Raw genomic sequence first — 12,944 nt, 5'->3', positions numbered from 1 at the left:
CCTGCAGCCCTCCAAATGCTGTTGAAGGTCAGCTCCCACCAGCCGCTTACCTTCATGGCCTGGGATGGGAGTGGTAGTCCAAGAACATCAACAGGTCCATGGGTTCTCCATCCTGAGGAATGAACCCAGAACCTTTTGCATGCAAAGACTGTTCTCTGCCACTGAGCCACGACCCTTTGTGGTATCACTAGTGTAGCACCGAGGATATTGCTTCCCCTCACTGCATTCTAAGGCCACTTACATCTTTAGTTCCTCCCTGATGTCTTCCACACAGGTGACCTGTCTTTGATGAACTCTGCTTGTAGCTGGTTTGCATGTAAGGTTTCCTCCAAAATGAGCCAAAATTGCTGTGAAATAGCTCTCTGGGGTCCCTCCAAACTGCTTTTGTTTGTTTGTTCATTTCGCAGGTGTATTCTGTACTGTCACTGATGCATTGATGCAATAATGGTGCTGTTGTAAACAGTGCATTCAAGGCGGATTTATACTGGACTGTCCACACCTCATTCTGCTGTATTAGTTGTTCTGCGATGCTTCCTTACTGTTATTGTGGGACTGCTATCTGGAAGGGCACCCTTGCCCTGTACCACTACAAAAGTGCATCTGGGAGGAACCAGATACCAAAACCTTGAACTCCTTGGAGGACAAGTTGGGATATAAATGCAGTAAGATAAGTAAATAAACTTTTGCAGGCACAAACAGTATCGAAAGTGGGATTATGTATAACTGCCCTGAAAACCACAACGAATGCAGAATAAGAATGGTGTTGCCAAATGACTGAAGAAGCATAAAAAAACAGAGAACTTCTCCAAATACTGTTTTCCCTGGAAGTACCCCTTGTCACTTTACTCCTTAATCTTATCTCATTTGCAGTGAAAATGTTTGCTCAAAAGTGAAGCACCCAGCTCCATCTTATCAGGCAGCTTTCCATTGCGTGCCTTGGGAGGAAAACAAAACAAAGGAGAAAGAGCCCTGTGTGGGAAGGAGTCTGTGTTCCAAAAACAAGCCATGCAAATAAAGGGCAAAGGGAAAAGGTGTGTTCCTGGGGCAAGATTTTGGAACGCAGGCATTTTCCTTTCTTCATCTCGAACCACAACTTTCCACAGATGTGTGCAGATTGACAGAGGAGCCTCAGGAGGCGACGATCAACCTGTTCGTCTTTCAGAAAAGGCCCGGCCATGTCAAGGAAGTTGGTGTGTGAGAAAATCAGCTGTGTGTTCACAGCAGAGTGTGCAAAGCTAAAGCTGGCTCTCAGCAAACAAAGAGAGTCAACCCCAGAGATCATACACTACAGAGTGAATCATGAGAAAGTGCCATGGTCAACCTGATCATGTGGAATTTGACCAGTGGCCATTTGTCTGGAGGTCTCTCTCGCCTGCCACCTGTCCCCCAGAACTGCTGGTGTCAAGGGCACCTGTTTTATTATTATCTCAATAGCTGTCCACATGAGAATGGGTTAACATCTAACATTAACTTTCAGTTGTGCTCCTGGGGTACTGGAATTTATTGGGGAGGCCTTGATGGGTATCAAGGCATTTATGCTGCATCCAGAGCAGCTTGCAAATATTGTTCGTAAGCTATTCCCTCCCCTCAGGCTTATAGTTTAAAAGGACATGATGCTCAAGGAAAAAGCCAGTGGGAGGGAGGAGGGGAAAGGAAGTTCAAACACTGTAAATGAACATTGGGGCATCTGGTAAACTGCTGCAGATTATGATCATATCACTGCTGTGGGAAATTTCCTACCAGAGCTTGGAGCACTGACTGCGGCCCTTTTGTGGGGCCAGAGCCCAGGAGTGAGGCACAGAAAAAGTAAACGGTTACCTGATCAGGAATTTCCAGTTTATTCCATACTTGAGTATAGAGGTACAGTTATAGCAATCTGGGAAGCTAGCAAGAAAGGGGCTGGACCACAAACAAAGGGCTCTGAGGTTTTTATACCCATTTGAAAACAAGCATAATTTTAAGGGCATGAGGGGCGATCTGTCTGCCTCATGATCCCACTAACTACAATTTGGGTTGGTCTAATTTTTTTCAGCTATCTCCAGTTTTTTGTTCTGCCAGAAAGTATGTGTGACCCTGAGTTTGTAATGGTGAGTGTTACTTTTACTTGGGTTCATTGTTCCATAGACACGATCATTAAATTAATTAGCTGCTTTTTTGCCACGGCAACTCAAAGCGATATGAAGTATTTGGCTAGTGGGCTCAATCCAGCAAGGATCACATTATGTTTTTATATTAAAAACAACAACTGGAAGCTGTGCGACACGTGTCCCAAATCGCACAGAATTTACGTATTACATTTAGAGCCGGCCTTTCCTCCAAGGAGCACAGGTGGGGCGCATAGCTTCATTTATCCTGGTTTTATCCGCACAACAACCCTGGAAGGTAGTTTGGTTTGTGAAAAACTGACTGCTCAAGGCTACCAAAGCAGCTTCATGGCTGAGTGAGGATTTGGACACTAGTGTCTCCAGCCCTAATCTAAAACTACCCAGCGTAGGTTGTGTAGGGGTTACGCCCATTTGACAGTGCCAAATCTCATCTCCAATTCCAATAGGCGTCTGAGAGAAGGGTGCGCGTCTACAATTTTTGTACCTCTATGGCTCAGATTGACAGCTTTCCTGCCCCGCCCCAAGATGGCCGCCACCCCAATTAAAGTTGCCATACGCTGTTTGCATAAGCATTCCATAGAGACAAAAAGGCAAGACCGTCAATCATGCACACTTCCTGTTTAACATAGCAACAAGCTGCGACGGGCTTCAAAGCGGTGCAGTTCTAGGGCTAGGTATCTCTGTAGTGGAACCTGAGCTTTGAATTGGAACGTGAGAGGAAAACAGGTCCGCCCCGTCACTGAGGGAAAGCGCACACAAATGACAGCTAGTGTCACTTTGCACATGGGCGCTCCCGCTGGGATCCAACCACAACACACGACCCTGCTCCGCCTCCTCCGTCACGCGATGCGCCAGAGATGGGAGGAGTTAATCTTAGGCCTAAAGGGGAACATGGACGGCGTGAAGCTGCAGTGTAGAGACACTTCCGGTTCCCAATTAAACGCGGGAGGGAACTCAGTGCCACGCAATAGGCCAGGTTTCCCCAAGTAGTCTGGCGCCCACCAAGTGTTTTTGGGACTACGGGTCCAATCAGTCTTCAGTCAGAGGGCATTTGGTCGGCCACTGTGAGAGGAGGATGCTGAAGAAGATGGTTCTTGGCCGCCCATTGCGTTTTTATCTGCCTTTACGCTTATCAATAACATATACCTGAAGGAGCGTCTCCACCTCCACCGTTCTACCTGGACACTGAGGTCCAGCACCGAGGGCCTTCTGGCGGTTGCCTCACTGCAAGAAGCCAAGTTACAGGGAACCAGGCAGAGGGCCTTCTCAGTAGTGGCGCCCTCCCTGTGGAAGGCCCTCCCACCAGATGTCAAAGAGAAAAACAACTACCAGGCTTTTAGAAGACATCTTAAGGCAGCCCTATTTAGGGAAGCTTTTAATGTTTAATAGACAATTGTATTTTAATATTCTTTTGGAAGCCGCCCAGAGTGGCTGGGGAAACCCAGCCAGATGGACGGGGTATAAATAATAAATTATTATTATTATTATCATCAATACGCGCTGCGACCCACGCATTATGTGCCTTGCACCTGGCGTTGCTCGGAGAATATAGGAAACAAAAACACGGACATACGAGTGGTTAAAACTCGGTTCAGCCACTGTGGCCCTGCTCCGCCTCCACGCTCTGAGGCGGTAGGTGCCTTTTAAAATATGGCAACCCTTGGGGAACCTCTTTCGGCCACTGTGAGAACTTGTGTGTCATCCTAAGATGCTGCCTTGTACCGAGTCAGGCCCACTGGCCCGCCTAGCTCAGTGTCGCCTGCACTGACTGGCAGCAGCGCAGGTTCCCTCCCCGCCCTGCCTGGGGATTCAATTGGGGATTTGCACCCGTGGGAACCTTCTGGTGGGCCTGACCCTCCAAGACTCTCCTCGTCTCCTTCCGACCCGACCTTACGATCGCTTTCCACCCGCCCCCTTCAAACAGCTACCGGAAGTGAGCGCTGCGCAGCAGGTTCCCCTTTCCTCCTCCGTTTTGCTCCCTTTTGTTTGGCTCGATCTCTAGGGACGCACCCCGCCCCATCGTCCACCGCCCCGCCCCTTTCCACCCTTCGTCATCACGCGCGGGGGAGGAGGCGGGGCGATGTTTTGAACGGCGAGTGGGGGTTGGTGGGGGCGGAGTCAGTTAATTGGCGACGTCACGTGATTCGGCATGGAGGCGGCGGCGGCGGCAGCTGAGGCGAGCAGCCTCCTGAGGAGTCGGCGGCGGCGGCGGTGTCGTCGTCGGCGCTGCTAGTGTCGCGAGGCCGGAGGGAGCGCGAGGGCGGCGTTGGCGTTGGCGGCAGCCTGCGCGAGGCTCGGGGTCGGGGAGGGAGGGAGCGGGCAGCCTCTGGGCGGCGCCAGGACGAAGCCCCGGGGGAGGCCCCGGCCGGTGAGTGCGGCGGAGGCAGCGCCCGCCATGGACTGAGGGAGACGCGATGGGCAACAAGGAGTCCCGCATCGGCTTCCTCACCTACGACGAGGCCCTGCGGAGGGGTGAGTGCTGGGGGGGGGGGGGCAGGCGTCTTAGGATAATGAGGGGGAGCTTTGCTAATGAGGGGGGGGACTTTTGAGTCGGAGGGGGCGCTTGACAGGGAATGGCAGGGCTCCCTCTGAGGGGTGTGTGTGTGTGAGAGAGAGAGTGTGAGCTTTTTGGGGCGGGTGGGCATTTGAAGTTGACCAAGGGGATGTTAATGACATGTAAATGAGGCGTGTGGGAGCGTGTTGTTTCTGTTGTCAAGTGGTTTTATTTTATTTTTTTTATGTTGCTCTAACCCGCCCTGGGACCTCCCAGTGAAAGGTAAATCTAATAACGGTGTGACAATGTTAAGTGGGCATGACAGTGAAAAGGGGTGTTGGGTGCGCTAACTATATGCAGATGTAGGCAGGCACGGTAATGAGGTGAGAGGGCATTGGGTGGGCAGGGAGTGCACTAATGATATGCAGATGTAGGCGGGTGTGGGAGTGTGGGAGGGCGTGGGTCGTAAGGTGCATGCTAATTATGTGCCAGTGGGGGTGGGCACGGTAATGAGGGGCTATGCTAACAGAGGAGAGGACTGACTTCAGGTTATCTTTTGAGTGGAAGGAGGTGGAGGGATGTTGAGGGTGGACATTAGGAGAAATAGCAAGCTCCCTTTGGGAGGGTGGTTTAGGTCAAGAGTTGCAGGGGTCAAGTGGGGTGTTTGAAGAGAGAGGAATGAGGAGTATGTGGGGCATGGGGTACAGAAGGGGTTAAGGAGGAGTTTGCAGGGTGGTGGATGAGGAGGCTTTAGGGGTAGTAGGTTGCGGGTTAAGACTGTCTTACTAGGAAAGAAAGCTGTGAGCATGGTATGCTTTCTGTTTGTGACAGGGGCAGTTTATTTATTACCTATTCAGTTTATATACTACCCTTTATCCAGAGATCCCAGAGTGGTGTACAACATAAAAAAACACATAATTTACAGAGCAAAATAAAAAGACCATAAAACAATCAAAGAAAATCATAATAACAGGTCCCCTCCCTATCCAGAAAGGGGTGCAGCTGGATCACCAGCCAAAGCTGATGGAAGGTACTTGCTACTTGGGCCTCAAGCAGCAGCAATGGGTCCAGGAGCACCCACAAGCTGCATACCTGCTTCTTCAGTGGGAGTGTAATCCCCTTAAGAGCAGGCAGTCTCCTGTTCATTTGGTTTAGGGAACCAATCACTAACAGTGCCTCAGTCTTATTTGGATTGAGCTCGTTGACTCTCCTCGAGTCCATTACAGAGGCAAGACACCGGTCCAGCACATCCACTGCCACACCTGGAGAAGTAAAGGAGAAATAGAGCTGTCTGTCATCAGCATATTGCTGACAGTGTACTTCAAAACTCCATATGACCCCCCACTAAAGCAGTTTCATTTAGATGTTAAAACAGCCTGGCGATAAAATTGAACCCTGAGGAACCCACATTGAAGGTTTCATGGGGCCAAAGAGCAGTCCCCAAGCACCACCCTCTGGAAACAGCCATCGAAGTAGGGCCAGAACCACTGTAAAGCAGTCCCACTCACCCTCAATTTGGATAGCCTCTCCAGGAGGATACAGTGGTCGATGGTATGAAAAGCCGCTGAGATGAAAAGCCGCTGAGAGGTCGAGGAGGATTAACAAACATCTATTACCCCTGTCCCTCCCACTGACTGGGGTCATCATATGAGGCAGCCAGGGCAGTTTTTTGTGCCAAAACCAAGCTGGAACCCTGATTGAAATGGATCTAGAAAATCAGTCTCCTCCAAGAGCTCCTGAATCTTGTCCGTGACCACCTGGTCAATAACCTTGCCCCCCCCCAAATGGAGGTTGGCAACTGGACAGTATGTTGCTTAGGTTCTCAGAATCTCTAGGGATAGTTTCTTAATGTTAAGTGAAGCTCTGTGGGGTAAGGCTGATGGGCAATAGGAGTGTGGGCAGAGACTATGGAGAGAGATACATTTCATTTGTTGAAAATAGTTATATCCTGCCTTTCCACTACAGTGCACCATTCAATTTTTTCAATTAAAAACCCCCACTTATGGGGTGAATGCAGCAGTGTAGGTGGTCTTAGAGTTAATGTATGTCTGCTGGGGGTTGGGCGAGTTTTCCATGCATGTTCTTTGCAGCAGGGATTATGAGGCTATATGAAGCATATGGATCAGACTTGCATGGTAGTGCATTTCAGGTGCATGCTGAATGTAGGTGGGGAGTATAAGTCAGGTTAAGTGGGGAGTGGGATTTGCTTTTCATAGGATTACTAAGATTATATACTTTTCCTTTTTAACTCTTTGGATATTTGGAAGCGTTGTATGCATACTGATTATTATTAGTGTTTGTCATGGAATGGAGGAGGAAAATTGAATGGCCTTATGAGGCTGGGTGAGTGGGTTTGGCTCAGATTTCCCAGACGTATGGCACTGGGATGACAATAAAGATGCAGAAGAGAGGATGGTGTCAGAGAGTGCAATATTGCTATGATGGTGAGCTGGGGGTCAGGTTTCATGAAGAGTCAGGTAGATTTTATGACAACTGATGGTTGTAGGTAGGAAGCACAGGTGGCTCTGGAGGAAGAGAATGAGGATCACTGCTTGAATTCCTGGATGACGGGCAGAGGAGGCAAAGTCCTCTTCTTTTTTGTTGTACCCTCAATCTTTTTGATTTAACCACACTTTTATGAGGGACATACAATATGGTTAAAGCTAGGAGGAGATGGGGGGCTCATCTGGGGATTTCATAAGAGGTGCCTACATTCTGTACACTCCCCAAAATCAAGCTTGGTGAGAACAGAGAATGAGGCTGAGTGGAGATACTGATTTGTGGGTGACGTTGAAGCAGGGGGTGGGAAAGCTGTGGCCCCCCAGATGTTGGATTACAACTCTCATCTTCCCTCACCACTGATCATGCTGACTGAGGCTGATAGGAGTTTCTTTATCGCATTTATTAATAACCCGCCTCTCAGGACAACAAATCCTTCAAGGCAGTTTACATTAAATGACACCGAAAAGAACTGCAATAAACTATATCAATATATTAAAAAGTCATCAGGATCATTCCCGAAGGGCAGCTGTTGGTAGGTCAGCATGCGTATGTTTGTGTATGGTGGGAAGTTCATCTGGAGCAGGTTCTGAAGTGGCTTTCACCTGTATCCTTCTCTGTCTGGGAATTAAAAAAAAAAAAGGAGTGCCACAAGTTTCCCATCCCTGGCTTAGGAACTGTGACAAGATGTCTGGTTGTGGCTTGAGAGTTAAGTGGTTGCATGGAATTAATTATAAGAACAACAATATTGTTGTTTCTTTGTACCTTCTTGTTCCTCACACAGGAGCCCAGGGCAGCTAGCAACAATCACAAAAATGCAGCCTTCTAAAACCAATATTAAAGTTGCAATCCAAACTAACATAAAATAGGCTACAGTTATAACATGGTCAGCAATACCGTTAAACCAACAGAGCCCCTGCTGTTTTGTTCCAAAGGCAAGCAAAAATTTGTTGTCTCCTGAATGAGATTCACGTAGGACAGTGGTTTCTAACCAGTGTGCTGTGGCACCCTGGGGTGCCTTCAATGATGGTCAGGAGTGCCACTGTCCTCCTTTTCTCTTTCCTTCCCTCCCTCGTCTGATGCCCTCTCACGTCTCCGCCTCCCAAATACTTGCACAGCTGTTTATTGCAGCAGCCCTGGCTATAAGCTCTGCAGGCGAATGGTGCCTCTGGGAGGCACCTCTCTTTCGGGCGGGGCAGTTCAGAGACCAGGGGCTGCAGCAGTTGCCTGGAAGACTCCCAAGGAGAGGGGAGAGGAGGCTGAGGGAACACTCCACAAGGGAGGGTGTTTGAAAAAGGGTGAGAGGCTGTCAGCTCTGCAGGCAAGGGGTGGCATAACAGGGGTGCCACAGAAAGAATGCAGTTGGTTAAAGGAGTCATGGACTCAAAAAGGTTGAAAACCTCTGATGTAGAAGACAGCTTGATCACCACAGGGAGGGAGCTCCAGAGCTGGGGAGCTGTGAGAATGTTGGGTGAGAGTGCTGAGTTGGAAACCATAATCATTGCAGGCCAAGGATGAATGGCTGGGTTAGTAGTAGCAGGAAGAAAGCCTGTGTTGGGAAGCTGTGGCAAAGGATGGATAGGCACAGAAGTTTCAGTTTGCCATGGTGTTACTTTTGGTAAATTGGGACTGAGGCCTAATCCGCATAGGAATGAGGCTAAGGTTGAGGTGGTAGTGAAGGTGCCTTGAAGGTGCTGGCAGGGATGTCTGTGACGCTGAGGCCTTGGCTCTGAGGCAGCAGTAAAGTTGATGGCTGGCAAAACTCAGGCAGTCATAATTGAAGTTCTGTGGGAAGGGGGAGGTCATACTGGAGCTAGAAAACACAGATCCTGGCTTGAGGGGGCGACAGAAAAAGCAGTAGGGAGCAGGCCGAAGAGGCTTGTAAAACAGGTGGTGGAAGGTGAGGTTGTGTAAGTATGTGAGGGATGCAAGACATACAGGTAGAAGGATTAAGCAGAGTGTGGGCATTGCTTGGTGTGGGATGAGGGATGCTGGTTATTTTTCAGAGTGCATGTGGGGGGGGGGGGAGATAAGTGACAAAGGGCTATTGGCCAGGGAGAGATGGAGTACTTAAATGTGTCTGAGGAGGGAGGAATATCCTTCAGAGCTGTCCAGAAGAATGGTGAGAGGGGGATGGTGGAGGAGAGAGGAGTCTGGGTTGCAAATGCCCTTTGCGGATAGGGAAAGCAGGAAGGGAGAGATCCAGCAGTGTTCATCTCCCCCATTCTCTGTAGAGCTGTCAGTGTCTGTCAGGGCAAAGTGGCACAAAGCGCCTTTGCATTCGTGGCACAGCTATGGAGGACCTGAGACACAGCAGTGATGCTTGTGCATTGAACTGTACCTTGAGCTTTCTCAGAAGTACCAGAAGGGCAGTGCACCTGGGGGAGGGGGGGGAATCAGCAGCTGGCTTCTGATCTCTGGGTCATTGCATCCTTGGGGGCTTGCTTTTGCATCCTTCATTTGCTGAAACACCTGTGTTTTTCCCCCTTATCCTCCTTTACACTTTCCTTTCACTTTCACTGGTGAAATCGGTTGTGTTGTAAAGTGAGGAGGGGGGTTGTAGACTGCTGCTGACACTGCAAAAAAACCTAAACTCCACTCCCCAATTCCTTTGCAACCCTTTCGGCCACTGGTTTTACTTGTTTCCCATGATATCAGTCTGTCGCATCTTCCCTCCTTCCAACAGCTTTAGAAGATCCTGCTTCCTTACCTGAAAGGAGATGCATCGTTTCCTTATGACTGCCTTGCTCTCTTGCATACATATCATACAACTGCTATTTACTTTACCGCTGTGCCTGGGGTTGTGCTGACTACGTGCTGCTTTGGAGGGATGCAGTGACTGGGGACAACGGCTGTGTTAATAGTTTTCCTGTCACACTGGTGATCTTTGCGCTCTTTTCCAAAAGCATGTGGTGAAAATTACCGTGACGCCGAGATGGGTGCAGACCTGGATGTCTTAATTGGTGGTCACTGCCTTCCAAAAAGCTTTACTGCTCGGTTGAGGATCCTCACCCACTGCAGCTGTCATCATAAGCTACAACTCATCTCTTAGCCTTTTCTCGGTCTTGTACTAAAGGACGGAGGTTTGGGGAATAAATATTCGGCTCTCACTGCACTGCTGGTGGCTGTTTCAGTGAGATCGAATCAGGGCTGTGTGTTAAGTTGCAGTTCTCCAGATGTTGCTGGACTTGCATCAGCCCCAACCAGCATAGCCAGCAGCCAGGGATAGTGGGAGTTTTAGTCTGGCAACATCTGAAGGACCACAGGTTCCCCATACCTCGGCTAGAGACTCATTTAGACACCTTTAGACAGGATACATGGTAAGCTGCTTCATACATTAAAAAGAAATCTGGAAAAAATGCAAAATATGCATTCGCACAGCTAACTTTTTTCAGGAGGTCATGATGGGATGGAGCTTCCTGCTGAGTGGCAAAGTTGCATTTCCCACTGCTTAATGTGCAGTAGGGCCCTAAGAGTTCAAGGCCGGGGTTTAATATAGCATTCATTCAATTCCTGGCATTTCCATTGTTTTCAAGCTTCCCCAAAACCATTCGTAGCACAGGTTATACATGCATTCTAGTTTTACTTCAAACATACTTGCAGTTTTGGTGTAGCAAGTAGCTTTTTAAGCAATTGGACCTCTGAGAAAATTAAAGTAACATTTCCCAAACAGAAAATATGACTTGCAGTTTGCACAATGTTCTGTAATAGGAAGTCGTCACTGGAGGAATGGGGTTGAATTTCAAATGGGTGCTTTTACATGTTGAAATCTTGTTGCACTTCTATCGTGAAGCTTATCTCTTGATAGTTTGAAAAGGGGAACAAAGACTGCACCAAGTTACCCTGTTTAGGTTTTGAGGTGAAGACTGTGCAGGAGGGAGGCAAAAAAGAGGGAAAAATAGTAATTTGGCCAATCATGTAAACAGCCAGTCTCTTGGGGTTGTGGTGGCGGGGAGCTAGAACAGCTTCTATGCAACCAGGCAGGAAAAGGTGCAAAAGTTGGCTCTGTTGTTTCCTTCTTAGGACACCAGTGACCCTCATAGTGGCTTGTGGGCAAATAGATGAAACATCTTGTGGGCTGGTAATTTATGCCAATTTATTTGCGAAGTTGAATTTGGATCTTTTGACTGCTCAGATGGAAACATTGGCATTTTATTTAAAAAATATTTCATTTGGGTGTCCTGTTAGGCTTGTTCCCATCACAATAAACCACAGCTGCTTCTGCTCTTGGACTCATGTATTTTTCCCTCCTAGTGTGGCTGTGAGGAGGAGTTCAGAAGGGTTTGCTTCTATTACTTCTGTTTTTGATTATCCAGAGCTTGCTGTGTTATTTGAATGCATCAGAGTGTGGTTAATGTTAACTGTGGTTTGTATGACAAGCCAATTTCAAACCATGGTTTATGAAGCTAGTGCGTTTCAGCAAACTATTGTTAAGAGAGCTACAGTTTAGGGTTCAGACAAAGCAATACATCAATCTTCTCCAATCTAATGCCCTCCAGATGTGGTCGGATGACAGCTCCCACCAGTTTCAGTTAGCATCGCTGGTGGTAGGTGATGATGGGAATTTTAGTGTAAAACATCTGAAAGGCACCAGGTTGTGCTACACTGTAGTAAACTGAAATTGGAAGTGGAAACTTCCTGATTCGTGACTCTGCATGGAGTGGGGGAGGGCGGGGCCCATAAACTCAGAAGAAGATTAGTTTTGTTCTTGTCATGATAAGCCAGCCTTCCTTCAACCTAGTGCCCTCCAGCTTTGGCCGGGGAGGGCGGGATATAAATAAAATTATCCCAAGTGTTCAGTTTGCAAAGTCCGTCAGATCTCTGCATTCATTCCTCTCTGAGCAGTAGTGTTTACAACTAAAGTTGTGTTCTTTCATGCTGTCTTTCTCAAGAAGCTCTGCTTGGTTGTGTTTTTTGCAGGTACAGGGCTGGCTAAACAACTTGCCTGTTTACTTAGTCAGTGAATCATTCTGTGTTTGTGTGTGTGTGTAAAAACAGTGCCGCAAACAAAACATTTCCCTCTGCTGGGCTGCACTCACCCCTGCGACAACTCTGTAGGCAGTAGCAGACGGCAGAGAAGTCTATGCTGCACCAAAATAAAACTTGTGTGTACACTTGTGGACAGCTGCTTCTGTGTGAAGGATTACCCTTTGCAGCTTCCTAACTTGATAACAACACTCTTACTGATCAAAAGTAAAACTTTTTGTGGTTCTTTAGAGCATGCACCTAAATCACCTTTTCTCATTTGCCTACAGTGGGTGAGGATCCTCAGCTGAGCAGGAAAGCTTTGTGAAAGTTTGGTGCCTTATGGTGTTTTTTCTTTATTTTTTGAAAATGTATTTTATGTGGAAAGAAAGGGTGAATGCACAGGATAGTGAGTGAAAACTGTTAAAAAGACACTTAAGGAAGAAATAATACAGAAGCAAATAAAAAACAGTGGCAATATTAGTAGGCAGAACTCCATTATGGCAGCATCAACTAGTTAAATATCCAGGTAGTTAAATCTCCAGGTAGAGCTGAGTGTGTCCCCTGTCAGAAATCAATGGGAGCCACTGCCAGTTAATCTGGACATTAGTGAGCTAGATGGACTTGGAGTCTGGCAGTTTCCTACGTTCCTAATTGGCAGCTGGCCACTCCAAAGGCCTTTTCATAAAGTCGTGTTGTCCAGGTGATGAAAAACACAAGGGGTGTGTGTGTGTGTGTGTGTGTGAGAGAGAGAGAGAGAGAGAGAGAGAGAGAGAGAGAGAAAGAAAGAAAGAAAGAAAGAAAGAAAGAAAGAAAGTGACTGGCTGCCTGCTTTTTTGTGTATGTGTGTGTGTGTGTGTGTGTGTGTGTGCGCGCGCGCG

At 47.9% G+C, this 12,944-nt stretch overlaps 1 protein-coding gene across 5 annotated transcripts in view; it reads left to right on the top strand.

Annotated features, from left to right (window-relative positions):
- Nucleotides 1-4,253: 4,253 nt before the first annotated feature.
- Nucleotides 4,254-12,944, top strand: part of USP32 (ubiquitin specific peptidase 32) — a 123,369-nt gene continuing 114,678 nt past the window's right edge. For 3 of the 5 annotated variants that reach the window (XM_081172843.1, XM_081172841.1, XM_081172840.1), the window contains exon 1: nt 4,255-4,577. In XM_081172843.1, the coding sequence (XP_081028969.1) occupies nt 4,520-4,577 (58 nt within the window). In that variant the 5' untranslated portion in view covers nt 4,255-4,519. Of the gene's footprint in view, nt 4,578-12,944 lie in introns of all 5 variants that reach the window. The other 2 variants (XM_081172842.1, XM_081172839.1) reach the window with 1 other exon arrangement.

This window comes from Podarcis bocagei (assembly GCF_964188305.1).
Source record: "Podarcis bocagei genome assembly, chromosome: 15".
NCBI lineage: Eukaryota > Metazoa > Chordata > Lepidosauria > Squamata > Lacertidae > Podarcis > Podarcis bocagei.
The sequence above is the reverse complement of the archived record's forward strand: the minus strand, read 5'-3'. Positions and strand labels throughout refer to the sequence as shown.